This window comes from Oncorhynchus nerka, linkage group LG15 (assembly GCF_034236695.1).
Source record: "Oncorhynchus nerka isolate Pitt River linkage group LG15, Oner_Uvic_2.0, whole genome shotgun sequence".
Classification (NCBI taxonomy): Eukaryota; Metazoa; Chordata; class Actinopteri; order Salmoniformes; family Salmonidae; genus Oncorhynchus; species Oncorhynchus nerka.
In genome coordinates this window covers 6,341,507-6,369,011 of record NC_088410.1, presented here as the reverse complement: position 1 = coordinate 6,369,011, position 27,505 = coordinate 6,341,507, and the positions used below count along the sequence as shown (strand labels likewise).

Sequence of the window (27,505 nt, the reverse complement as noted above, 5' to 3'; positions counted from 1 at the left end):
GGGGCAGAAAACAGTTTTCAACCAGCGATTGAGTTGTGAGACTCTGCTGTAGAGCTCATCACTCCCCTAACTGGGAGGGGGCCAGAGACATTATTGCCGACACATCTTTCTCGATGCAGAAGCTACATCTGATTCTGACTGCTGATATATCTCTATACGCAGAAGCTAGTGGTTAGAGCTTGACTAGTGATCTCTGACTGTTTCATCCTAACATCAGTTAACCGACGTTCCCAGGGATTGAAAATAAGAATCTCTAATACTTGCCTGGTTAAATAAAGGTAAAATTAAAAAAAAAAAAATTAAAACACTACACGCCAGTTTTAGCTTTAGCCAGCACCATCTTCAGATTAGCCTTAACGTCGGTAGCCCTGCCCCGGGTAAACAGTGTATGATCGCTGGATGATTCGCTTTAAGTCTAATACTGCGGGTAATGGAGTCGCCAATGACTAGAGTTTTCAATTTGTCAGAGCTAATGGTGGGAAGCTTCGGCGTCTCAGACCCCGTAACGGGAGGAGTAGAGACCAGAGAAGACTCGGCCTCTGACACCGACCCGCTGCTTAATGGGGAAAACCGGTTGAAAGTTTCTGTCGGCTGAATGAGCGACACCGGTTGAGCGTTCCTACAGCATTTCCTTCCAGAAACCGTGAGAAAGTTGTCCGGCTGCGGGGACTGTGCCAGGGGATTTATACTACTATCTGTACTTACTGGTGGCACAGACGCTGTTTCATCCTTTCCTACACTAAAATTACCCTTGCCTAACGATTGCGTCTGAAGCTGGGCTTGCAGTACAGCTATCCTCGCCGTAAGGCGAGCACAGCGGCTGCAATTAGAAGGCATCATGTTAATGTTACTACTTAGCTTCGGCTGTTGGAGGTCCTGACGAATCGTGTCCAGATAAAGCGTCCGGAGTGAAAAAGTTGAGGAAAAAATAAATAAATATATGAACGGTAATTAAAAAGTGAAAACCGTAACGTTGTCAGGTAGCAAAATAGGTTGGCAACAAAACGCACAGCAACTCGAAAACAAGCCTGCAAGAGGATGTATATTCACTTTGTATGTTGTCTACCTCACTTGCTTTGGCAATGTTAACACATGTTTCCCATGCCAATAAAGCCCTTGAATTGAATTGAATTGAATTGAGAGACAGACAGAGAGAGAGAGATGGAGAGAGACAGACAGAGAGAGAGAGATGGAGAGAGACAGAGACAGACAGAGAGAGAGATGGAGAGAGACAGACAGATAGAGAGATGGAGAGAGACAGCGAGAGAGATGGAGAGAGACAGACAGAGAGAGACAGACAGAGAGAGATATGGAGAGAGACAGACAGAGAGAGAGAGATGGAAAGAGAGAGACAGAGACAGAGAGATGGAGAGAGACAGACAGAGAGAGAGAGATGGAGAGAGACAGAGACAGACAGAGAGAGAGATGGAGAGAGACAGACAGATAGAGAGAAGGAGAGAGACAGCGAGAGAGATGGAGAGAGACAGACAGAGAGAGACAGACAGAGAGAGATATGGAGAGAGACAGACAGAGAGAGACAGACAGAGAGAGAGAGATGGAGAGAGACAGACAGACAGAGAGATGGAGAGAGACAGACAGACAGAGATGGTGAGTAGAGACCTTGATACTACAGTGCTGATGTTACTACTCCTACACAGAGTTCCATCTACAGTAGAGACATTGACACTACTGATGCTACAACATACAGCCTGACAAAAGAGATAGTGGATAAGATAGAGTGAGAGTGTAGATACAGAGAGGGAGATATGGAGAGATGTGGAGAGAAAGAGGTGGAGAGAGAGAGAGTGGCAGGGAGAGTGGAGAGAGAGGAGGGAGGGAGAGGGAGATAGAGAGAGGTGGAGAGGGAGAGAGTGGAGAGAGAGGAGGGGGGAGAGGGAGAGAGTGGAGAGAGAGGAGGGAGGGAGAGAGTGGAGAGAGGAGGGAGGGAGAGGGAGATGTGGAGAGGGAGAGAGTGGAGAGAGAGGAGTGGAGAGAGAGGAGGGAGAGGAGGGAGGGAGAGGGAGATAGAGAGAGAGGTGGAGAGGGAGAGAGTGGAGAGAGAGGAGGGAGGGAGGGAGATAGAGAGAGGTGGAGAGGGAGAGAGTGGAGAGAGAGTGGCAGAGAGAGTGGAGAGAGAGGAGGGAGGGAGAGGGAGATAGAGAGAGGTGGAGTGGGAGTGGAGAGAGAGGGGGAGGGAGATAGAGAGAGGTGGAGAGGGAGAGAGTGGAGAGAGAGTGGCAGGGAGAGTGGAGAGAGAGGAGGGAGGGAGATAGAGAGAGGTGGAGAGGGAGAGAGTGGAGAGAGAGGAGGGAGGGAGATAGAGAGGTGGAGAGGGAGAGAGTGGAGAGAGAGGAGGGAGAGGGAGATAGAGAGAGAGGGAGAGAGAGAGAATGGCAGGGAGAGTGGAGAGAGAGGAGAGGGAGGGAGATAGAGAGAGGTGGAGAGGAGAGAGATTTGGAGAGAGAGTCATTTAGCAGACGCTCTTATCCAGAGCGACTTACAAATTGGAGGGAGGGAGAGGGAGATAGAGAGAGAGAATGAAGGAGATTCATCTTGTGAAGTACTGTTGCGGTCCCTCCTCTCCATATGTAATCACCAGGCCCTCTCTACCTCCTCTCCATATGTAATCACCATGCCCTCTCTCTACCTCCTCTCTCTACCTCCGCTCTCTACCTCCTCTCTCTACCTCCTCTCTCCATATGTAATCACCAGGCCCTCTCTCTACCTCCTCTCTCCATATGTAATCACCAGGCCCTCTCTCTACCTCCTCTCTCTACCTCCCCTCTCTACCTCCGCTCTCTACCTCCTCTCTCTTCCTCCTCTCTCTACCTCCTCTCTCCATATGTAATCACCAGGCCCTCTCTCTACCTCCTCTCTCTACTTCCTTTCTCCATATGTAATCACCAGGCCCTCTCTCTACCTCCTCTCTCTACCTCCTCTCTCTACCTCCTCTCTACCTCTCTCTACCTCCCCTCTCTACCCCCTCTCTACCTCCTCTCTCTACTTCCTCTTTCTACCTCCTCTCTCCATATGTAATCACCAGGCCCTCTCTCTACCTCCTCTCTCTACCCCCTCTCTACCTCCTCTCTCCATATGTAATCACTAGGCCCTCTCTCTACCTCCCCTCTCTACCCCCCCTCTCTACCTCCTCTCTCTACCTCCTCTCTCCATATGTAATCACCAGGCCCTCTCTCTATCTCCTCTCTCTACCTCCTCTCTCTACCTCATCTCTCTACCTCCTCTCTCCATATGTAATCACCAGGCCCTCTCTCTACCTCCTCTCTCTACCTCCTCTCTCCATATGTAATCACCAGGCCCTCTCTCTACCTCCTCTCTCCATATGTAATCACCAGGCCCTCTCTCTACCTCCTCTCTCTACCTCCCCTCTCTACCTCCCCTCTCTACCTCCTCTCTCCATCTGTCATCACCAGGCCCTCTCTCTACCTCTTCTCTCTACCTCCTCTCTCTACTGATATTAGCTTTCTACTTCTGTGACATGCCTGGTAACAATACCTTCTCCCTCCCTCTCTCCACTCTCCACTCCCTCACCTCTCCTCTCCCTTCCCTCTCCCCCTCTCTACCCCCCCCTCTCCCTCCCCAGGATGTGGAGTCCACATTCTTCCAGTTTGGAGCGTCTCTGATGCAGGAGGCGTTACTGATGATGAATATCATGGAGGAATATGACTGGCACATCTTCTCTATAGTCACCTCTAAGTTCCCCGGGTACCAGGTACACACACACACACACACACACACACACACACACACACACACACACACACACACACACACACACACACACACACACACACACACACACACACACACACACACACACACACACACATTACACACACACACACACACACACATTACACACACACACACACACACAGACAGACAGACACAACACACCCCCAACCCCCAGTAACCGTTGTGTCTGTCTGTAGGAGTTCATTAATGTCCTGCGTGTGACGGTGGACCACAGCTTTGTGCGTTGGGACCTTCAGAGCGTCGTCACGCTGGACGCTGTGGACGGAGACGCCAACTCTAAAGCTCATATCCAGCTGAAGAGGATCCAGAGTCCTGTTATACTGCTGTACTGCTCCAAGGAGGAGGCTAGGTACTAGAGGCTGTTATACTGCTACTAGGAAGAGGCTAGGTACTAGAGGCTATTATACTGCTACTAGGAAGAGGCTAGGTACTAGAGGCTGTTATACTGCTACTAGGAAGAGGCTAGGTACTAGAGGCTATTACACTGCTACTAGGAAGAGGCTAGGTACTAGAGGCTGTTATACTGCTACTAGGAAGAGGCTAGGTACTAGAGGCTGTTATACTGCTGCTAGGAAGAGGCTAGGTACTAGAGGCTGTTATACTGCTACTAGGAAGAGGCTAGGTACTAGAGGCTGTTATACTGCTCCAAGGAAGAGGCTAGGTACTAGAGGCTGTTATACTGCTGCTAGGAAGAGACTAGGTACTAGAGGCTGTTATACTGCTGCTAGGAGGAGGCTAGGAACTAGAGGCTGTTATACTGCTGTACTGCTACTAGGAAGAGGCTAGGTACTAGAGGCTGTTATACTGCTGCTAGGAGGAGGCTAGGTACTAGAGGCTGTTATACTGCTGCTAGGAAGAGACTAGGTACTAGAGGCTGTTATACTGCTGCTAGGAGGAGGCTAGGAACTAGAGGCTGTTATACTGCTGTACTGCTACTAGGAAGAGGCTAGGTACTAGAGGCTGTTATACTGCTGCTAGGAGGAGGCTAGGTACTAGAGGCTGTTGTACTGCTACTAGGAAGAGGCTAGGTACTAGAGGCTGTTATACTGCTGTACTGCTCCAAGGAAGAGGCTAGGTACTAGAGGCTGTAATACCGCTGCTAGGAAGAGACTAGGTACTAGAGGCTGTTATACTGCTGCTAGGAAGAGGCTAGGTACTAGAGGCTGTTATACTGCTGCTAGGAAGAGGCTAGGTACTAGATGCTGTTATACTGCTGCTAGGAAGAGGCTAGGTACTAGAGGCTTTTATACTGCTGCTAGGAAGAGGCTGGGTACTAGAGGATGTTATACTGTTATACTGCTCCAAGGAAGAGGCTAGGTACTAGAGGCTGTTATACTGCTGTACTGCTCCAAGGAAGAGGCTAGGTACTAGAGACTGTTATACTGCTACTAGGAAGAGGCTAGGTACTAGAGGCTGTTATACTGCTCCAAGGAAGAGGCTAGGTACTAGAGGCTGTTATACTGCTCCAAGGAAGAGGCTAGGTACTAGAGGCTGTTATACTGCTACTAGGAAGAGGCTAGGTACTAGAGACTGTTATACTGCTGTACTGCTACTAGGAAGAGCCTAGGTACTAGAGGCTGTTATACTGCTACTAGGAAGAGGCTAGGTACTAGAGACTGTTATACTGCTACTAGGAAGAGGCTAGGTACTAGAGGCTGTTATACTGCTGCTAAGAAGAGGCTAGGTACTAGAGGCTGTTATACTGCTGCTAGGAAGAGGCTAGGTACTAGAGGCTGTTATACTGCTGCTAGGAAGAGGCTAGGTACTAGAGACTGTTATACTGCTGCTAGGAAGAGGCTAGGTACTAGAGGCTGTTATACTGCTGCTAGGAAGAGGCTAGGTACTAGAGGCTGTTATACTGCTGTACTGCTCCTAGGAAGAGGCTAGGTACTAGAGGCTGTTATACTGCTGCTAGGAAGAGGCTAGGTACTAGAGGCTGTTATACTGCTCCAATGAAGAGGCTAGGTACTAGAGGCTGTTATACTGCTGTACTGCTCCTAGGAAGAGGCTAGGTACTAGAGGCTGTTATACTGCTGCTAGGAAGAGGCTAGGTACTAGAGGCTGTTATACTGCTGCTAGGAAGAGGCTAGGTACTAGAGGCTGTTATACTGCTGTACTGCTGTTATATTATGTTGTGTTGTGTTGTTGATCCTGGTTCACCATTTAACTGTGTTGATCCTGGTTCACCATTTAACTGTGTTGATCCTGGTTCACCATTTAACTGTGTTGATCCCGGTTCACCATTTAACTGTGTTGATCCTGGTTCACCATTTAACTGTGTTGATCCCGGTTCACCATTTAACTGTGTTGATCCCGGTTCACCATTTAACTGTGTTGATCCCGGTTCACCATTTAACTGTGTTGATCCCTGTTCACCATTTAACTGTGTTGATCCCTGTTCACCATTTAACTGTGTTGATCCCTGTTCACCATTTAACTGTGTTGATCCTGGTTCACTGTGTTGATCCCGGTTCACCATTTAACTGTGTTGATCCTGGTTCACCATTTAACTGTGTTGATCCTGGTTCACCATTTAACTGTGTTGATCCCTGTTCACCATTTAACTGTGTTGATCCCGGTTCACCATTTAACTGTGTTGATCCTGATTCACCATTTAACCGTGTTGATCCCGGTTCACCATTTAACTGTGTTGATCCCGGTTCACCATTTAACTGTGTTGATCCTGGTTCACCATTTAACTGTGTTGATCCTGGTTCACCATTTAACTGTGTTGATCCTGGTTCACCATTTAACTGTGTTGATCCTGGACCGTCAATATATTAGTTCATAAACATAGCTCAGTCAGGCCGTTTACCATTGTCTACTTAAAATGGAGTAGCTGCCTCTTAGACACCAGTGATGTAGCACCTGGTTCTGGTCTACTTAGTTCATTGATTTCCGTTGAAACCTTACAAATGAGGGAGTGGGATGTCTCACTTCATCTTCCTTCTCCAGTATACTATTCTAAACAATCTGATCCCCCTGCAGGTATATATTGGAAGAGGCCAGGTCTCTGGGTCTGACTGGGTCGGGCTACATCTGGATCGTACCAAGTCTGACCACAGGGAACCCCGACTTCACCCCAGACATCTATCCCCTGGGGATGATCTCTGTGTCCTACAACGAGATGGAGTATCCCTTGGAGAGCCGCCTTAGAGACGGAGTGGGCATCATCGCCACGGCAGCCGTCGCCATGCTGAGAGAGAAAGGGGAGGTGCCAGAACCCCAAGGGAACTGCTACAGCCAATCAGAGAAGGGAAAGACTCTGCCCAGCGCCCTGAGAGGGTAAAAGAGGGAGTGGTGTGTGTGTCCTATCAAAATCAAATAACATTTTATTTATCACATAATGCCCCACAATGTCAATACTTTGTAGAAGCACCTTTTGGCGGCAATTACATCTTTGAGTCGTCTTGGGTATGTCTGGCTCAGCTTTGAGTCGTCTTGGGTATGTCTGGATCAGCTTTGAGTCGTCTTGGGTATGTCTGGATCACCTTTGAGTCGTCTTGGGTATGTCTGGCTCAGCTTTGAGTCGTCTTGGGTATGTCTGGCTCAGCTTTGAGTCGTCTTGGGTATGTCTGTATCAGTGTTGAGTCGTCTTGGGTATGTCTGTATCAGCTTTGAGTCCTCTTGGGTATGTCTGAATCAGTGTTGAGTCGTCTTGGGTATGTCTGTATTAGCTTTGAGTCGTCTTGGGTATGTCTGGGTCAGCTTTGAGTCGTCTTGGGTATGTCTGGATCAGCTTTGAGTCCTCTTGGGTATGTCTGGATCAGCTTTGAGTCGTCTTGGGTATGTCTGGCTCAGCTTTGAGTCGTCTTGGGTATGTCTGTATCAGCTTTGAGTTGTCTTGGGTATGTCTGTATCATCTTTGAGTCGTCTTGGGTATGTTTGGATCAGCTTTGAGTCGTCTTGATTATGTCTGTATTAGCTTTGAGTCGTCTTGGGTATGTCTGGATCAGCTTTGAGTCGTCTTGGGTATGTCTGTATCATTGTTGAGTCGTCTTGGGTATGTCTGTATCAGCTTTGAGTCGTCTTGGGTATGTCTGTATCAGCTTTGAGTCGTCTTGGGTATGTCTGGATCAGCTTTGAGTCGTCTTGGGTATGTCTGGCTCAGCTTTGAGTCGTCTTGGGTATGTCTGTATTAGCTTTACAGTCTTGGGTATGTCTGTATCAGCTTTGAGTCCTCTTGGGTATGTCTGTATCATCGTTGAGTCGTCTTGGGTATGTCTGTATCAGCTTTGAGTCCTCTTGGGTATGTCGGTATCAGCTTTGAGTCGTCTTGGGTATGTCTGTATCAGCTTTGAGTCGTCTTGGGTATGTCTGGATCAGCTTTGAGTCCTCTTGGGTATGTCTGAATCAGTGTTGAGTCGTCTTGGGTATGTCTGTATCAGCTTTGAGTCGTCTTGGGTATGTCTGAATCAGTGTTGATTCGTCTTGGGTATGTCTGTATCAGCTTTGAGTCGTCTTGGGTATGTCTGGATCAGCTTTGAGTCGTCTTGGGTATGTCTGTATCAGCATTGAGTCATCTTGGGTATGTCTGTATCAGCTTTGAGTCGTCTTGGGTATGTCTGGATCAGCTTTGAGTCGTCTTGGGTATGTCTGTATCAGCTTTGAGTCGTCTTGGGTATGTCTGTATCAGCATTGAGTCATCTTGGGTATGTCTGTATCAGCTTTGAGTCGTCTTGGGTATGTCTGGATCAGCTTTGAGTCGTCTTGGGTATGTCTGTATCAGCTTTGAGTCGTCTTGGGTATGTCTGGCTCAGCTTTGAGTCGTCTTGGGTATGTCTGTATCAGCTTTGAGTCGTCTTGGGTATGTCTGGCTCAGCTTTGAGTCATCTTGGGGATGTCTGGATCAGCTTTGCACATCAGGATTTGGGGATTTTCTCCCATTCTTCGTAATCTCTCTTCAGTTAGATGGGGAAATGGCGGTGAACAGTAATTTCCACAGATTTTCAATGGGATTCAAGTCTGGGCTTTGCCTGGGCCACTCAAGGAGTTTCACATTCTTATTCTGAATCCATTCCAGCATTGCTTTGGCGGTATGCTTGGATTCATTGTCCTGTTGGAAGGTGAATCTTCATCCCTCATCTAAGGTTGTTTGCACTCTGAAGCAGGTTTTCACTAAGGATTTTCCTGTAATTGGCTCCATTCATTGTCCCCTCGATCCAGTCCCTACCGCTGGAAAACCTCCCCATAGCATGAAGCTGCCACCACCATGCTTCATTGTAGGATGGTGTTAGACGGGTGATGTGCTGTGCCTGGTTTTCTCCAGACGTTGGTCTTTGCGTTCAGGCCAAATAGGTACATGTTTGTCTCATCAGACTACAGCATCTTTTGCCTTATGATGTCACGTGACCTGTTTGCTAACTCCAGGAGTCATGTGACCTGTTTGCTAACTCCAGGTGTCATGTGACCTGTTTGCTATCTCCAGGTGTCATGTGACCTTTTTGCTAACTCCAGGTGTCATGTGACCTTTTTTCTAACTCCAGGTGTCATGTGACCTGTTTGCTAACTCCAGGTGTCATGTGACCTTTTTGCTAACTCCAGGTGTCATGTGACCTTTTTTCTAACTCCAGGTGTCATGTGACCTGTTTGCTAACTCCAGGTGTCATGTGACCTTTTTTCTAACTCCAGGTGTCATGTGACCTGTTTGCTAACTCCAGGTGTCATGTGACCTTTTTTCTAACTCCAGGTGTCATGTGACCTGTTTGCTAACTCCAGGTGTCATGTGACCTGTTTGCTAACTCCAGGTGTCATGTGACCTTTTTTCCCACGAGTGGCTTCTGTATGGCCACTCTCCCGTAAAGTCCAGATTGGTGAAGTGAAGTGCTGTAGAGACTGTTGTCCTTCTGGCAGGTTCTCCCATCTCAGCCAAGGAACTCTGAGGTTCTGACCAAGGTCCTTCTGGCCCGGTTGCTCAGTTTGGTCAGAAGACCATCTCTAGGCAGAGTCTGGGTAGACTCTGATGGACACCAGCTCTAGGCAGAGTCTGAGTAGACTCTGATGGACACCAGCTCTAGGCAGTCTGGGTATACTCTGATGGACACCAGCTCTAGGCAGAGTCTGAGTAGACTCTGATGGACACCAGCTCTAGGGAGAGTCTGGGTAGACTCTGATGGAGACCAGCTCTAGGCAGAGTCTGGGTAGACTCTGATGGACACCAGCTCTAGGCAGAGTCTGGGTAAACTCTGATGGACACCAGCTCTAGGCAGAGTCTGGGTAGACTCTGATGGAGACCAGCTCTAGGCAGAGTCTGGGTAGACTCTGATGGACACCAGCTCTAGGCAGAGTCTGGGTAGACTCTGATGGACACCAGCTCTAGGCAGAGTCTGGGTAAACTCTGATGGACACCAGCTCTAGGCAGAGTCTGGGTAGACTCTGATGGAGACCAGCTCTAGGCAGAGTCTGGGTAGACTCTGATGGACGATGGAGACCACTGTGCTCTTGGAAACTTACAACACAACAAGAATAATTTCATGATCAACCCAGATATATGCCTCATCACAATTCTATCTCTAATATCTACAGACAGTTCCTCAGACTTTATGGTATAGTCAATGTACCCTTGAGCAAGGCACTTAACCCTAGTTGCTACTGTAGGTCTCGCTGGATCAGAGAGTCTGCTAAATGACTCACTACTGTAGAGTCTCTGGATCAGAGAGTCTGCTAAATGACTCACTACCGTAGTGTCTCTGGATCAGAGAGTCTGCTAAATGACTCACTACTGTAGTGTCTCTGGATCAGAGAGTCTGCTAAATGACTCACTACTGTAGTGTTTCTGGATCAGAGAGTCTGCTAAATGACTAGCTACTGTAGTGTTTCTGGATCAGAGAGTCTGCTAAATGACTCACTGAGAGTCTGCTAAATGACTCACTACCGTAGTGTCTCTGGATCAGAGAGTCTGCTAAATGACTCACTACTGTAGTGTCTCTGGATCAGAGAGTCTGCTAAATGACTCACTACTGTAGTGGCTCTGGATCAGAGAGTCTGCTAAATGACTCACTACCGTAGTGACTCTGGATCAGAGAGTCTGCTAAATGAATCACTACTGTAATGTTTCTGGATCAGAGAGTCTGCTAAATGACTCACTACTGTAGTGTCTCTGGATCAGAGAGTCTGCTAAATGACTCACTACTGCAGTACTTTCTCTATATAACTACAGTATGCAGTACTGTCTGTCTGTCTGTCTGTGTGTAGTGGTTCATGTCCTCTCTCTGTCTGTCTGTCTGTCTGTGTCTGTGTGTAGTGGTTCATGTCCTCTCTCTCTCTGTCCTCTCTCTCTCTCTCTCTCTCTCTCTCTCTGTCTGTCTGTCTGTCTGTCTGTCTGTCTGTCTGTCTGTCTGTCTCTCTCTCTCTCTCTCTCAATTTTTCAATTCAATTCAATTCAAGGGCTTTATTGGCATGGGAAACATGTGTTAACATTGCCAAAGCAAGTGAGGTAGATAATATATAAAGTGAATATATAAAGTGAAATAAACATTTAACATTTACATTTAAGTCATTTAGCAGACGCTCTTATCCAGAGCGACTTACAAATTGGTGCTTTCACCTTATGACATCCAGTGGAACAGGATAAACAATAAACAATCTCTCCCTCTCTGTCTCTCTGTTAGTATCTGTGGCAGTCAGTCCCTGTGGTAGTTAATGCAGACACTCTGTAGAAGAAAGGAGGCCTCAAACACACACACACACACACACACACACACACACACACACACACACATTTCTTTTCGCATTTGAGAGTTGCAGCTTTTAAGCTTCCTCTCGTTGTCTGATATAATGAGAGCCACAAGCATGTCTCTTAGTCTCTCTGCTGCTGATTCTTATAACTATCCCTGGGCGAAAACGGTCAGTAATCAGGGGAATATCTTTATATATATTCCCGAATATCTGACATGTTATTAGATATAAGGAGTAGACAGGCTCCAGCAGTATAAGGCACTGCAGCTCAGAGCTAGAGGCGTCTCTAGGCTGTATCACAACCGGCCGTGATTGGGAGGCCCAGCGTCGTCCGGGTTTGACCGGTGGTAGGCCGTCATTATAAATACGGATTTATTCTTAACTGACTTGCCTAGTTAAATAAAGGTTCAATTAAAAAATGAGAGAGTGGACTGGGCTGCTGGCCAAATTAGCTAATGTTCAGAGAGAGACTGGCTGCTGGCCAAATTAGCTAACGTTCAGAGAGAGACTGGCTGCTGGCCAAATTAGCTAACGTTCAGAGAGAGCCTGGGCTGCTGGCCAAATTAGCTAACGTTCAGAGAGAGGCTGGACTGCTGGCCAAATTAACTAAAGTTCAGAGAGAGGCTGGACTGCTGGCAAAATTAGCTAACATTCAGAGAGAGGCTGGACTGCTGGCCAAATTAGCTAACGTTCAGAGAGAGGCTGGACTGCTGGCCAAATTAACTAAAGTTCAGAGAGAGGCTGGACTGCTGGCCAAATTAGCTAACATTCAGAGAGAGGCTGGACTGCTGGCCAAATTAGCTAACATTCAGAGAGAGGCTGGACTGGGCTGCTGGTCAAATTAGTTAACGTTCAGAGAGAGACTGGGCTGCTGGCCAAATTAGCATAATGTTCAGAGAGAGACTGGGCTGCTGGCCGAATTAGCATAAAGTTCAGAGAGAGGCTGGACTGCTGGCCAAATTAGCATAATGTTCAGAGAGAGGCTGGACTGCTGGCCAAATTAGCTAACGTTCAGAGAGAGGCTGGGCTGCTGGCCAAATTAGCTAACGTTCAGAGAGAGGCTGGGCTGCTGGCCAAATTAGCTAACGTTCAGAGAGAGACTGGCTGCTGGCCAAATTAGCTAACGTTCAGAGAGAGCCTGGGCTGCTGGCCAAATTAGCTAACGTTCAGAGAGAGGATGGACTGCTGGCCAAATTAACTAAAGTTCAGAGAGAGGCTGGACTGCTGGCAAAATTAGCTAACATTCAGAGAGAGGCTGGACTGCTGGCCAAATTAGCTAACGTTCAGAGAGAGGCTGGACTGCTGGCCAAATTAACTAAAGTTCAGAGAGAGGGCTGGACTGCTGGCCAAATTAGCTAACATTCAGAGAGAGGCTGGACTGCTGGCCAAATTAGCTAACATTCAGAGAGAGGCTGGACTGGGCTGCTGGGCAAATTAGTTAACGTTCAGAGAGAGACTGGGCTGCTGGCCAAATTAGCATAATGTTCAGAGAGAGACTGGGCTGCTGGCCAAATTAGCATAAAGTTCAGAGAGAGGCTGGACTGCTGGCCAAATTAGCATAATGTTCAGAGAGAGACTGGGCTGCTGGCCAAATTAGCTAACGTTCAGAGAGAGGCTGGGCTGCTGGCCAAATTAGCTAACGTTCAGAGAGAGGCTGGACTGGGCTGCTGGTCAAATTAGCTAACGTTCAGAGAGAGCCTGGACTGCTGGCCAAATTAGCTAACGTTCAGAGAGAGGCTGGACTGGGCTGGCCAAATTAGCTAACGTTCAGAGAGAGGCTGGGCTGCTGGCCAAATTAGCTAAAGTTCAGAGAGAGACTGGGCTGCTGGCCAAATTAGCATAATGTTCAGAGAGAGGCTGGACTGCTGGCCAATTAGCTAAAGTTCAGAGAGAGGCTGGACTGGGCTGGCCAAATTAGCTAACGTTCAGAGAGAGGCTGGGCTGCTGGCCAAATTAGCTAAAGTTCAGAGAGAGACTGGGCTGCTGGCCAAATTAGCATAATGTTCAGAGAGAGGCTGGACTGGACTGCTAGCCAAATTAGCCAACGTTCAGAGAGAGGCTGGACTGGGCTGCTGGTCAAATTAGCTAACGTTCAGAGAGAGCCTGGACTGCTGGCCAAATTAGCTAACGTTCAGAGAGAGGCTGGACTGGGCTGCTGGCCAAATTAGCTAACGTTCAGAGAGAGCCTGGACTGCTGGCCAAATTAGCTAACGTTCAGAGAGAGGCTGGACTGCTGGCCAAATTAGCTAACGTTCAGAGAGAGGCTGGACTGGGCTGCTGGCCAAATTAGCTAACGTTCAGAGAGAGGCTGGACTGGGCTGGCCAAATTAGCTAACGTTCAGAGAGAGGCTGGACTGGGCTGCTGGCCAAATTAGCTAACGTTCAGAGAGAGGCTGGACTGGGCTGGCCAAATTAGCTAACGTTCAGAGAGAGGCTGGACGTTCTTTAGTCTGGTTTCTAAGATAAATAAAACATGAAATTAGCTACTCAATTTCGCGGTCCACTTCTTTGAGGTATTTTCTGAACAGCTTCTCACTTCTTCGTTGGTCCAGTTGTCCGTTCGACCGCACACCATTTACCCACGCGACCAAATTTTAAAAAAAATGACAGTTGAAACTCCGCAACAGAAAAAGAGGTGATTCTTGTTGCTAGGCTACCAGTTACAGTGCGTTTAGCTCGCGCCTTTATGCAGATGAAATACAGAACGTTTAGCTGGAGTCTGAAAGAACGATATGGATTTAATAATGTTTGTCAAATTGTTGAGCCTTGTCCTTAAAAACTCAAATAAGCCTTCAGAAAATATTGTTCTTATTTAAGCATATTGTAATGACCTGACTAGATCATAAATGAACAATTGTCCAGACAGAGGCTTGAGTGTGCGAATTGACGGTTTATTGAACCAACTTTACACAGGCTACTGTTTGGGCCGTAGCACACGCCAAATAGATGACAGATAACCCACAAGCCAATCGTGACCTTCTCTTGTGAAGCCCAGACGTAAAGAGAGAGAGAACAAAGGCTGAACCTGGTCTTAACTTCCAATGCCCAACCCCCCTCCACGCCACTCCGCCAACCACCAGGATGCCCGGCATCAGAACATTCCAGGCATTCCCGTGATTGGCAGATAGCAGGTTGATTGACATGTCGGACCCCGCGAACACCGGGTACTGGTCAGTACAACGCAACCACCTCCTAGCCTAGCACATAACACACAGCTGTCTGTGCGGGTCGCTACACAGCCCCCCCACCACAAAGTCCCTCGTCCCCGAGGGAACAAACAAAGTCTCTGAAGCGACCCGGAGGTCTCCTTTGCCTGCGTGGCCGTGATGGTCGCAGAGTGCCCCTCTGGGAACCAGGGGATGAAGGCAGGGATATGGGGGACAAGGAAGCGGGAACGGGTAATACAGTCCGTGGTTCTGGGGAACCACGCGGTGACACAGGGGGAGACAGGGGAGTGGGCTGTCTGGAGCCTTGTCTGCGGCACCTGAGGGTGGGTGCCTGGAGAATGTCATTGCCAGAGAGGGGAATTGTGGGGGTTCCTGGGGTTTGGGGAGAAGAGGCCCCTCTGTATGGGGCTAACCTGTCCCGGTGCAGTGCCACCTTTCTCCCCTGGGAGGAAGCTGCACCCGGTACACAACCTCCCCTACCCTCTCCAGGACACTGCAGGGTCCCACCCAGTGACTGTCCAACTTGGGGCATCTGCCTTTTTTTCCTTAGGGGCTGTAGACCCAGACCAGCTCCCCAGCCACAAAGTGCCTTCCCCGGGTGTGCACGTCATAGTTCCTTTTCTGCCTCACACCTGCATTCACCAGCTGCTCTCTGGCGAAGGTGTGGGCTGTCTCCAGGCGGTCCTGGAGTCTCCGGGCATACTCCGGCCCCGGAGGAACATGAGGGCTATCCAGGGGCCGACCAAACGCCATCTCCGCAGGGGTGCGGATCTCTCTCCCCAGCATGAGGAGGGCAGGCGTGCAGGAGGTGGAGTCTTGGACAGCGGAGCGGCATGCCATGAGGACCATAGGCAGGTGCTTGTCCCAGTCACGCTGGTGTTTGGAAGAGACGATGGCCAGCTGCTGTCCAAGCGTTTTGTTGAAGCGCTCCACAAGGCCATCACTTTGAGGATGGAGAGGAGTAATGCGGGTCTTGTGCATACCCAGCCTCTCACACATGGTGGCGAACACACGGGACTCAAAGTTTCTGCCTTGGTCGCTGTGGATGGACTCTGCAGCTCCAAACCTGCTGAACATCCCCGCTGTCAGGGCGTCGACGATGGTCTCTGCCTCCTGGTCAGGCAGAGCATAGGCCTCGGGCCATTTTGTGAAATAGTCCATGGCCGTGAGCACCCAGCGGTTTCCACTGTCTGTGGTGGGGAACGGCCCAACTACATTACATTTTACATTTAAGTCATTTAGCAGACGCTCTTATCCAGAGCGACTTACAAATTGGTGCATTCACCTTATGACATCCAGTGGAACAGTAGTGCATCTAAATCTTTTAAGGGGGGGGGGTGAGAGGGATTACTTTATCCTATCCTAGGTATTCCTTAAAGAGGTGGGGTTTCAGGTGTCTCCGGAAGGTGGTGATTGACTCCGCTGTCCTGGCGTCGTGAGGGAGTTTGTTCCACCATTGGGGGGCCAGAGCAGCGAACAGTTTTGACTGGACTGAGCGGGAACTGTACTTCCTCAGTGGTAGGGAGGCGAGCAGGCCAGAGGTGGATGAACGCAGTGCCCTTGTTTGGGTGTAGGGCCTGATCAGAGCCTGGAGGTACTGAGGTGCCGTTCCCCTCACAGCTCCGTAGGCAAGCACCATGGTCTTGTAGCGGATGCGAGCTTCAACTGGAAGCCAGTGGAGGGAGCGGAGGAGCGGGGTGACGTGAGAGAACTTGGGAAGGTTGAACACCAGACGGGCTGCGGCGTTCTGGATGAGTTGTAGGGTTTAATGGCACAGGCAGGGAGCCCAGCCAACAGCGAGTTGCAGTAATCCAGACGGGAGATGACAAGTGCCTGGATTAGGACCTGCGCCGCTTCCTGTGTGAGGCAGGGTCGTACTCTGCGGATGTTGTAGAGCATGAACCTACAGGAACGGGCCACCGCCTTGATGTTAGTTGAGAACGACAGGGTGTTGTCCAGGATCACGCCAAGGTTCTTAGCGCTCTGGGAGGAGGACACAATGGAGTTGTCAACCGTGATGGCGAGATCATGGAACGGGCAGTCCTTCCCCGGGAGGAAGAGCAGCTCCGTCTTGCCGAGGTTCAGCTTGAGGTGGTGATCCGTCATCCACACGGATATGTCTGCCAGACATGCAGAGATGCGATTCGCCACCTGGTCATCAGAAGGGGGAAAGGAGAAGATTAATTGTGTGTCGTCTGCATAGCAATGATAGGAGAGACCATGTGAGGTTATGACAGAGCCAAGTGACTTGGTGTATAGCGAGAATAGGAGAGGGCCTAGAACAGAGCCCTGGGGGACACCAGTGGTGAGAGCACGTGGTGTGGAGACGGATTCTCGCCACGCCACCTGGTAGGAGCGACCTGTCAGGTAGGACGCAATCCAAGCGTGGGCCGCGCCGGAGATGCCCAACTCGGAGAGGGTGGAGAGGAGGATCTGATGGTTCACAGTATCGAAGGCCACTCCCACCCTCTCCATGGGAGCCCCCACTGGGAACTGTTGGAGCTGAGCATGAGAGCGGCCTGGGGGGCCCTTTCTCGCTGTGCAGTTGTCACAGCGGCGACAAAAGTCCTCCACATCCCTCTTGTGCTGCCCCCAGTAGAAGCCCTGACGGAGACGGCGCAGTGTTTTTGTGACCCCAAAGTGTCCAGTCCCCACCCCCCCATGAGTACTCTGGAGCACAGCCTCCCGCAATGCTTTTGGGACCACCACCTGCCACCTCTCCTCTCCCGTAGCTGACTCCTTCCATGCCCGCTGTAGCACGCCATCAGCCAGCCGCAGTCTCTCAAACTTCGACCACAACCCTTTGGTCGCGAGTGAGAGCGCTGTCACCTCTTCCCATGGTGGCCTCACCTGCGCCTCTACCCACTGTAGCACTGGCTGTAGGTCTGTGTCCCGTCCCTGCTGCTGCCGCCATTCAGCCACGTCGACAGTCTGCAGCTCACAGCAGACAGGCCCGCTCGCCCGACACACTGTGGCACAGACACCCTCCTCTGCCCGCAGCTCTCTCCCGTCCCTCTCTCCGTTCACAGTGGCGGCAGCCGTCTGCAGTACAGGGCCGACGGGACATGGCGTCGGCGTTGGAGTGGCGTGCCCCTGCCCTGTGCACCACCGTGAAGTCATACAGCTGAAGCTCCTCCAACCAGCGTGCCACCTGCCCCTCTGGCTCTCTGAAAGACATGAGCCACTGGAGAGCAGAGTGGTCAGTCCTTACAGTAAAGGGCAGACCACCCAGGTAGTACTTGAAGTGTTTGACGGAAGCCACAACAGCCAAGAGCTCCCGCCGGGTGACACAGTAGCGGCGCTCATGCTTGTCAAATGTTTTGCTGAAGTACGCCACCACTCTCTCCCCCTCTGGCCCCACCTGGGCCAGCACCCCACCCATGCCCACATTGCTCGCGTCTGTGTCCAGGATAAAGGGCAAGGTGAGGTCAGGGGGGGCGAGCACGGGGCCTCGATCAGTGCACGTTTGAGGGTGTTGAACGCCTCCTCACACTCCACTGTCCAAGTGAAAGCCTTGTCCTTCGGCAGCAGGCGGTTCAGTGGAGCAGCAACGCTTGAGAAGCCCCGTACAAACCTCCTGTAGTACGAGGCCAGGCCCAGGAAGCTCTTCAGCTGACGCTGGTCGGTGGGGGTGGGCCAGTCTCTGACAGCCCCTACCTTGTCCTCCATGGTGCTGATCCCCTCCTTCCCCACTCGGTGGCCCAAGAAGGACACCTCTCTCCTCATGAAGTGGCACTTCTCGGGGTGGAGCTTCAGACCTGCGGCAGCCACCCTCTCCAGCACACACCGTAGCGCCCCCAGGGCTGACTGGAAGGAGCTGCCATGGGCCAGGATGTCATCGAGGTATACCAGACACTGCTGTCGGGGGATGCCATCCAGCACCCTGTCCATCAAACGCTCAAAAGTAGCTGGAGCGTTGCACAGGCCAAAGCACAGGACCTTGAACTGCCAGTGTCCTCTGTTAGTGGAGAACGCAGTTTTGGCTCTGGCCTCTGGGGAGAGGGGCACCTGCCAGTAGCCACTGCGGAGGTCTAGTGAGGAGAACCAGGAGGACCCCTAACCAGGTCCAGCGACTCATCGATACGTGGTATGGGGTATGAGTCCTTCCTGGTTACCTCATTCAGCCGCCTGTAGTCCGCACAGAACCTCAGCTTGCCCCCCTTCTTCGGAACCATGACGACTGGCGCCGCCCAGGGGCTGTCTGAGGGCTCAATGAAGTCTGCCCGCTGCATCTCCAACACAGCCTTGTCTGCCGCCTCCTGGCGTGCCAGCGGGATACGGCGGGGACGCATCTTGATGGGTCGAGCATCACCTGTGTCGATCTCATGCTGCACCAGAAGAGTCTGACCCACCTCTTCCTCACTCAACGCAAAGCTGTCTCTGAATTCAAACAGCAACTGCCACAACCGTTCCTGCTGCTCAGGGTCAAGACCAACACAGTTCCTCCCCCATATCTCCCTCACTGCAGACAGTGTCCTCTCCTCTCCCATCTGGGGTAGCTGGGCTGGGGGTGCGGCCCGGGCTCACAGAGGGCTGTGTCATGGAGGTAGCTGGGGAATGTAACACACCGCCGTAGGTGACAGGGGGACTGGGGAAAAGTCACACACAGCTGTGGGGGAGGGGCGCAGCCATGAGTCTCTGCTGCTTTAACTGTTGGAGTAAAGGGTTTGTTGGGTTGAGTGAATGTGACATTAGGGGGGCCATGGTGACTTCCGTCCCTCCCTGGAAGCTCAGTGTGCCCCTATTTAGGTCTAACTGGCAGCCTGTGCTCCTAAGAAAGTCCAACCCCAGGATACAAGGGTCCTGCACAGCCGCCACCCACACAGGATGACGCACAGTCCTGCCCCCTACTGTCAGAGTCATTATTCCCTTCCCTTTCATGGGTGCCAGCTCACCTGTGACTGTGCGGAGCTGCACAGTTGTAGGCTCACACTGAGTCCAACCTGGCACAATATCTGGCCTCACCAGGGTTACTGTGGACCCAGTGTCCACCAGGGCGGAGCAGGGCACCCCCTCCACAGTGACAGGGACATGACAAAAGTCCCCAACACAGGTCCGGCCCACCACAACAACAGGCTCCCTCCGCTTGCCCTCGTCTGCTTCTGGGGGAAGTGGAGCCTTGCTTCCCCGTCTGTGCCGGTGGGCTCCTCCTGAAGATGATGGTGGTTGGGATAGAAAGCCAGGGGTCCGCACTACCCGGTCTATGCGGACCCCGAGCCGTTTCCCTGAGCTCTGGGGGACATGGGGCAATAACGGCGCAGATGGCCTGGCTGGCCACAACCCCAGCAGACCCTGGGACCAGGGCTTGTGTTTCGTGCCGCCTGTAGGGACACAGCCCGAATGAGTTCTGTCATTTCTGCCACCCAAGCAGGCTTTTCCGGCTCCGGGCTGCTCTGCCCCCCAGCTCGCACAGAGGGTGTGTCTCCCTGCACCCCCACCAAAGCCCCAGCTGAAGCCCCAGCCCACACCAGCTCCCTCTCCAAAGCCATCTCCAAGGCTGTCTGCAATGACTCAGGATGAGCCAGCTGGGTCTGTATGCGCAGCTCCGTAGGGGAGAGCGCCTGTATGAACTGGTCCCGTGCTAGCTCGCTCTGCACGGAGGGGGGCATGTGAGCATATGCCCGCCGAGAGAGGCTCTCAATGTCATTAGCTAGCACCCGTAGAGGCTCTCCAGGCTGCCTGCGTCTATTCCTCAGTTCGGAGCGCAGTAGCCCGGGCTGTACACACTGTCCATAGCGCCTCCTCAGTGCTCCCACTAGAGCACCATAATCATGCCTGTCCTCGGGGCTAATCAATATCATACAGGACAGAGCTTCATCCGTGAGGCATAAAGCCAACTGCAGTGCCCTTTCTTCATCCGACCACCCCCTAAAATGAGCTAACAGTTCAAACTGAGCATGAAAAGCTTCCCAATCCGCCTTACCGGAATACTTCGGGGTCTTAACAGATACGGACGCAGCCGGGAACTGGGCGCCGCCATGTTTGTTTACATCCTGAGCCCCAGATTCCTCGTCACGCCGCGTCGACGTCGCCACTTCGGTCCGCCCACCAGAATCCGCGCGAAATACACTCGACGAAGCACTCATGCCCGCTTCAGCCACCATCACTCTAACGTCCTCCCTCAAGCGGCCTCTGCGCTCCGACGCCCTGGCGATCTCCTCAGACAGAACCCCGACGTCCATTCACACGCACCTCCTTGGCCATAATCGTCCCCTACCTCCACCTTCACTTTCGGATTCCCTCGAAGCATTTTCAATCCCCGTTCTCACCTACGGTAGCTAGCCACATAAGTCAGCTAGCTAGCTGGCTAACTTGTATCAACGTTTTTACTTCTGACACCAATGTAATGACCTGACTAGATCATAAATGAACAATTGTCCAGACAGAGGCTTGAGTGTGCGAATTGACGGTTTATTGAACCAACTTTACACAGGCTACTGTTTGGGCCGTAGCACACGCCAAATAGATGACAGATAACCCACAAGCCAATCGTGACCTTCTCTTGTGAAGCCCAGACGTAAAGAGAGAGAGAACAAAGGCTGAACCTGGTCTTAACTTCCAATGCCCAACCCCCCTCCACGCCACTCCGCCAACCACCAGGATGCCCGGCATCAGAACATTCCAGGCATTCCCGTGATTGGCAGATAGCAGGTTGATTGACATGTCGGACCCCGCGAACACCGGGTACTGGTCAGTACAACGCAACCACCTCCTAGCCTAGCACATAACACACAGCTGTCTGTGCGGGTCGCTACAATATCAAAGATCCTGATATGGACCTCAGTCATAAGCATTAATATGTGCTGAGAAAATATACCACGTAGGCTTACTGTCTGTATTGGTCATCATATGGAGAAAATAAGATGTCCTCATAGGCCGATCTCAGGATATCTAATGAGTCAATATCCGGCCATACTGATATCCAAAATTATCTGTGCATGAAAATAAAAAATATGGGATTTCATATTTGTCAAATGATTGAGCTGAAAACTCAGAAACGCATCAGAAATCCTCCTTATTTTCAGCATATCAACATCTGGGACCTCAGCCAAGAGGAAGCATATCTGGAATCAATATATCTTGAATGGACTGAAACAACACACATGTGATGTATACAGTCAGTAAACATGAAGAGGGAAAATAGGATGTCACCGTATCTCAGGAACGAGTCCATAAAACTACTGTATCACACACACACACACACACACACACACACACACACACACACACACACACACACACACACACACACACACTGAACGAGTCCATATAACTACTGTATCACACACACACACACACACACACACACACACACACACACACTGAAGACATTCCAAACTATGAAATAATAATGTAGTTTCCAAAAATTGTTAAACATCCAAATATGTTTTAGATTTTATAGATTCTTCAAAGTAGCCACCTCTTTGCCTTGATGACAGCTTTTGGCACACTCTTGGCATTCTTTCAAAACAGCTTCACCTGGAATGCTTTTCCCAACAGTCTTGAAGGAGTTCCCACATATGCTGAGCACTTGTTGGCTGCTTTTCCTTCACTCAACTCATGCTAAACCATCTCTATTGGGTTGAGGTTGGGGGATTGCAGAGGCCAGGTCATCTGATGCAGCACTCCATCACTCTCCTTCTTGGTCAAATAGCCCTTACACAGCCTGTAGGTGTGTTGGGTCATTGTCCTGTTGAGAAACAAACGCAAACCACACAGGATGGCGTATTGCTCCAGTTGAAAAAGAAATCGTAGTCAATCTAAGCCCAAATCAGATGGGATGGCGTATCGCAGCAGAATGCTGAGGTAGCCATGCTGGTTAAGTGTGCCTTGAATTCTAAATAAATCACAGACAGTGTCACCAATTTTTTTTTTTAAACACTCCATCACACCTCCTCCTCCATGCTTCACAGTGGGAACCACACGTGCGGAGGTCATCCGTTCACCTACTCTGCGTCTCACAAAGACATCACACCTCCTCCTCCATGCTTCACGGTGGGAACCACACGTGCGGAGGTCATCCGTTCACCTACTCTGCGTCTCACAAAGACATCACACCTCCTCCTCCATGCTTCACGGTGGGAACCACACGTGCGGAGGTCATCCGTTCACCTACTCTGCGTCTCACAAAGACATCACACCTCCTCCTCCATGCTTCACAGTGGGAACCACACGTGCGGAGGTCATCCGTTCACCTACTCTGCGTCTCACAAAGACATCACACCTCCTCCTCCATGCTTCACAGTGGGAACCACACGTGCGGAGGTCATCCGTTCACCTACTCTGCGTCTCACAAAGACATCACACCTCCTCCTCCATGCTTCACAGTGGGAACCACACGTGCGGAGGTCATCCGTTCACCTACTCTGCGTCTCACAAAGACATCACACCTCCTCCTCCATGCTTCACAGTGGGAACCACACGTGCGGAGGTCATCCGTTCACCTACTCTGCGTCTCACAAAGACATCACACCTCCTCCTCCATGCTTCACAGTGGGAACCAAACATTTGGACTACTATATAAATTCAGACTAAAGGACAGATTTCCAACTCTCCTTCTTGGTCAAATAGCCCAGCTTTGAACACTAATGGTATTCTCTCAACCAGCTTCACCTGGAATGCTTTTTCCAACTGTCTTGAATGAGTTCCCACATATGCTGAACACTTGTTGGCTGCTTTTCCTTCACTTTACGGTCCAACTCATCCCAAACCATCTCTATTGGGTTGAGGTTGGGTGATTTTGGAGGCCTGGTCATCTGATGCAGCACTCCATCACTCTCCTTCTTGGTCAAATAGCCCTTACACAGCCTGGTGGTGTGTTGGGTCATTGTCCTGTTGAGAAACAAACGCAAACCACACAGGATGGCGTATTGCTCCAGAATGCTGTGGTGGCCTTGATGGTTAAGTGTGCCTTGAATTCTAAGTTAAATCACTGATCAGTGTCACCAGCAAACCATCACACCTCCATGCCTCACCTCACGGTGGGAACCACACATGCGGCGATCATCCGTTCACCTACTCTGCATCTCACAAAGACACGGTGGTTGGAATCAAAATCTCCATTCGGACACAAAGGACAGATTTCCACCGGTCTCATGTCCATTGCTCGTGTTTCTTGGCCCAAGCAAGTCTCTTCTTATTATTGGTGTCCTTTAATAGCGGTTTCCTTGCAGCAATTCGACCATGAAGGCCTGATTTCACGCAGTCTCTTCTGAACAGTTGATTTTGAGATGTGTCTGTTCCTTGAACTCTGTGAAGCATTTATTTGGGCTGCAATTTCTGAGGCTGGTAACTCTAATAAATGTATCCTCTGCGGCAGAGGTAACTCTGGGTCTTCCTTTCCTGTGGCGGTCCTCATGAGAGCCAGTTTCATCATAGTGCTTGATGGTTTTTGCAACTGCACTTTGAAGAAACTTTTGAAGAATTTTCCGGATTGACTCACATTTATGTCTTAAAGTAATGTTGGACTGACGTTTCTCTTTGCTTATTTGAACTGTTCTTGCCATAATATGGACTTGGTCTTTTACCAAATAGGGCTATCTTCTGTATACAACCCCTACCTTGTCACAACACAACAGATTGGCTCAAAACCCATTAAGAAGGAAAGAAATTCCACAAATGAACTTTTAACAAGGCACACCTGTTAATTGAAATGTATTCCAGGTGACTACCTCATGAAGCTGGTTGAGAGAATGCCAAGAGTGTGCGAAGCTGTCATCAAGACAAAGGGTGGCTCCTTGGTCGAATCTCAAAACATAAAACATATTTGGATTTGTTTAACCATTTTTGGAAACAACATTATTCCATATGTGTTATTTCATAGTTTTGATGTCTTCACTATTATTCTACAATGTATAAAATAGTAAAAATAAAGAAAAACCCTTGAATGAGTAGGTGTGTCCAAACTTTTGACTGCTACTGTAGTACAACTACGTTGGGTAGACTGTTTTAATATATTACTGTAGAATTATGTTGTACACTGTTTTAATACATTACTGTAGAACTATGTTGTAGACAGTTTAACTATATTACTGTAGAACTATGTTGTAGACAGTATATTACTGTAGAACTATGTTGTAGACAGTTGTAATACATTACTGTAGAACCATGTTGTAGACAGTTGTAATACATTACTGTAGAACTATGTTGTAGACAGTTTAACTATATTACTGTAGAACTATGTTGTAGATAGTTTAACTATATTACTGTAGAACTATGTTGTAGACAGTTTAACTATATTATTGTAGAACTATGTTGTAGACAGTTGTAATACATTACTGTAGAACTATGTGGTAGATAGTTGTAATATATTACTGTAGAACTATGTTGTAGACAGTTTAACTATATTATTGTAGAACTATGTTGTAGACAGTTTAACTATATTATTGTAGAACTATGTTGTAGACAGTTGTAATACATTACTGTAGAACTATGTTGTAGACAGTTTAACTATATTACTGTAGAACTATGTTGTAGATAGTTTAACTATATTACTGTAGAACTATGTTGTAGACAGTTGTAATATATTACTGTAGAACTATGTTGTAGATAGTTTAACTATATTACTGTAGACCTATGTTGTAGACAGTTGTAATATATTACTGTAGAACTATGTTGTAGACAGTTGTAATACATTACTGTAGAACTATGTTGTAGATAGTTTAACTATATTACTGTAGAACTATGTTGTAGATAGTTGAACTATATTATTGTAGAACTATGTTGTAGACAGTTTTAATACATTACTGTAGAACTATGTTGTAACCTGTTTTAATACATTACTGTAGAACTATGTTGTAGACAGTTTCAGTACATTACTGTAGAACTATGTTGTAGACAGTTTCAATACATTACTGTAGAACTATGTTGTAGACAGTTTCAATACATTACTGTAGAACTATGTTGTAGACAGTTTCAATACATTACTGTAGAACTATGTTGTAGATAGTTTAACTATATTACTGTAGAACTATGTTGTAGACAGTTTTAATACATTACTGTAGAACTATGTTGTAGACAGTTGTAATACATTACTGTAGAACTATGTTGTAGATAGTTGTAATACATTACTGTAGAACTATGTGGTAGATAGTTTCAATACATTACTGTAGAACTATGTTGTAGACAGTTTAACTATATTACTGTAGAACTATGTTGTAGACAGTTGTAATATATTACTGTAGAACTATGTTGTAGATAGTTGAACTATATTACTGTAGAACTATGTTGTAGACAGTTGTAATATATTACTGTAGAACTATGTTGTAGACAGTATATTACTGTAGAACTATGTTGTAGACAGTTGTAATATATTACTGTAGAACTATGTTGTAGATAGTTGTAATACATTACTGTAGAACTATGTTGTAGACAGTTGTAATACATTACTGTAGAACTATGTTGTAGACAGTTTCAATACATTACTGTAGAACTATGTTGTAGACAGTTGAACTATATTACTGTAGAACTATGTTGTAGACAGTTTCAGTACATTACTGTAGAACTATGTTGTAGACAGTTGTAATACATTACTGTAGAACTATGTTGTAGACAGTTTCAATACATTACTGTAGAACTATGTTGTAGATAGTTTAACTATATTACTGTAGAACTATGTTGTAGACAGTTTTAATACATTACTGTAGAACTATGTTGTAGACAGTTGTAATACATTACTGTAGAACTATGTTGTAGATAGTTGTAATACATTACTGTAGAACTATGTGGTAGATAGTTTCAATACATTACTGTAGAACTATGTTGTAGACAGTTTAACTATATTACTGTAGAACTATGTTGTAGACAGTTGTAATATATTACTGTAGAACTATGTTGTAGATAGTTGAACTATATTACTGTAGAACTATGTTGTAGACAGTTGTAATATATTACTGTAGAACTATGTTGTAGACAGTATATTACTGTAGAACTATGTTGTAGACAGTTGTAATATATTACTGTAGAACTATGTTGTAGATAGTTGTAATACATTACTGTAGAACTATGTTGTAGACAGTTTAATACATTACTGTAGAACTATGTTGTAGACAGTTTCAATACATTACTGTAGAACTATGTTGTAGACAGAACTATATTACTGTAGAACTATGTTGTAGACAGTTTCAGTACATTACTGTAGAACTATGTTGTAGACAGTTGTAATACATTACTGTAGAACTATGTTGTAGACAGTTTGTAGAACTAGTTGTAGACAGTTGAACTATATTACTGTAGAACTATGTTGTAGACAGTTTCAGTACATTACTGTAGAACTATGTTGTAGACAGTTTCAATACATTACTGTAGAACTATGTTGTAGACAGTTGAACTATATTACTGTAGAACTATGTTGTAGACAGTTTCAATACATTACTGTAGAACTATGTTGTAGATAGTTGTAATACATTACTGTAGAACTATGTTGTAGACAGTATATTACTGTAGAACTATGTTGTAGACAGTTTCAATACATTACTGTAGAACTATGTTGTAGATAGTTGTAATACATTACTGTAGAACTATGTTGTAGACAGTTGTAATATATTACTGTAGAACTATGTTGTAGACAGTTGTAATATATTACTGTAGAACTATGTTGTAGACAGTTTCAATACATTACTGTAGAACTATGTTGTAGACAGTTTCAATACATTACTGTAGAACTATGTTGTAGATAGTTGAACTATATTACTGTAGAACTATGTTGTAGACAGTATATTACTGTAGAACTATGTTGTAGATAGTATATTACTGTAGAACTATGTTGTAACCTGTTTTAATACATTACTGTAGAACTATGTTGTAGACAGTTTCAATACATTACTGTAGAACTATGTTGTAGACAGTTTAACTATATTACTGTAGAACTATGTTGTAGACAGTTGTAA

The 27,505-nt window shown here is 48.0% G+C and overlaps 1 protein-coding gene across 1 annotated transcript in view; it reads left to right on the top strand.

Annotated features, from left to right (window-relative positions):
• Positions 1-7,063, top strand: part of LOC135560315 (glutamate receptor ionotropic, NMDA 2A-like) — a 124,644-nt gene extending 117,581 nt beyond the window's left edge. Inside the window, exons 3-5 of the mRNA XM_065002172.1 lie at positions 3,602-3,730; positions 3,951-4,123; positions 6,763-7,063. Coding sequence (XP_064858244.1) covers positions 3,602-3,730; positions 3,951-4,123; positions 6,763-7,063 — 603 coding nt within the window. The remainder of the gene's footprint in view (positions 1-3,601; positions 3,731-3,950; positions 4,124-6,762) is intronic.
• The last annotated feature ends 20,442 nt before the right edge of the window (positions 7,064-27,505 follow it).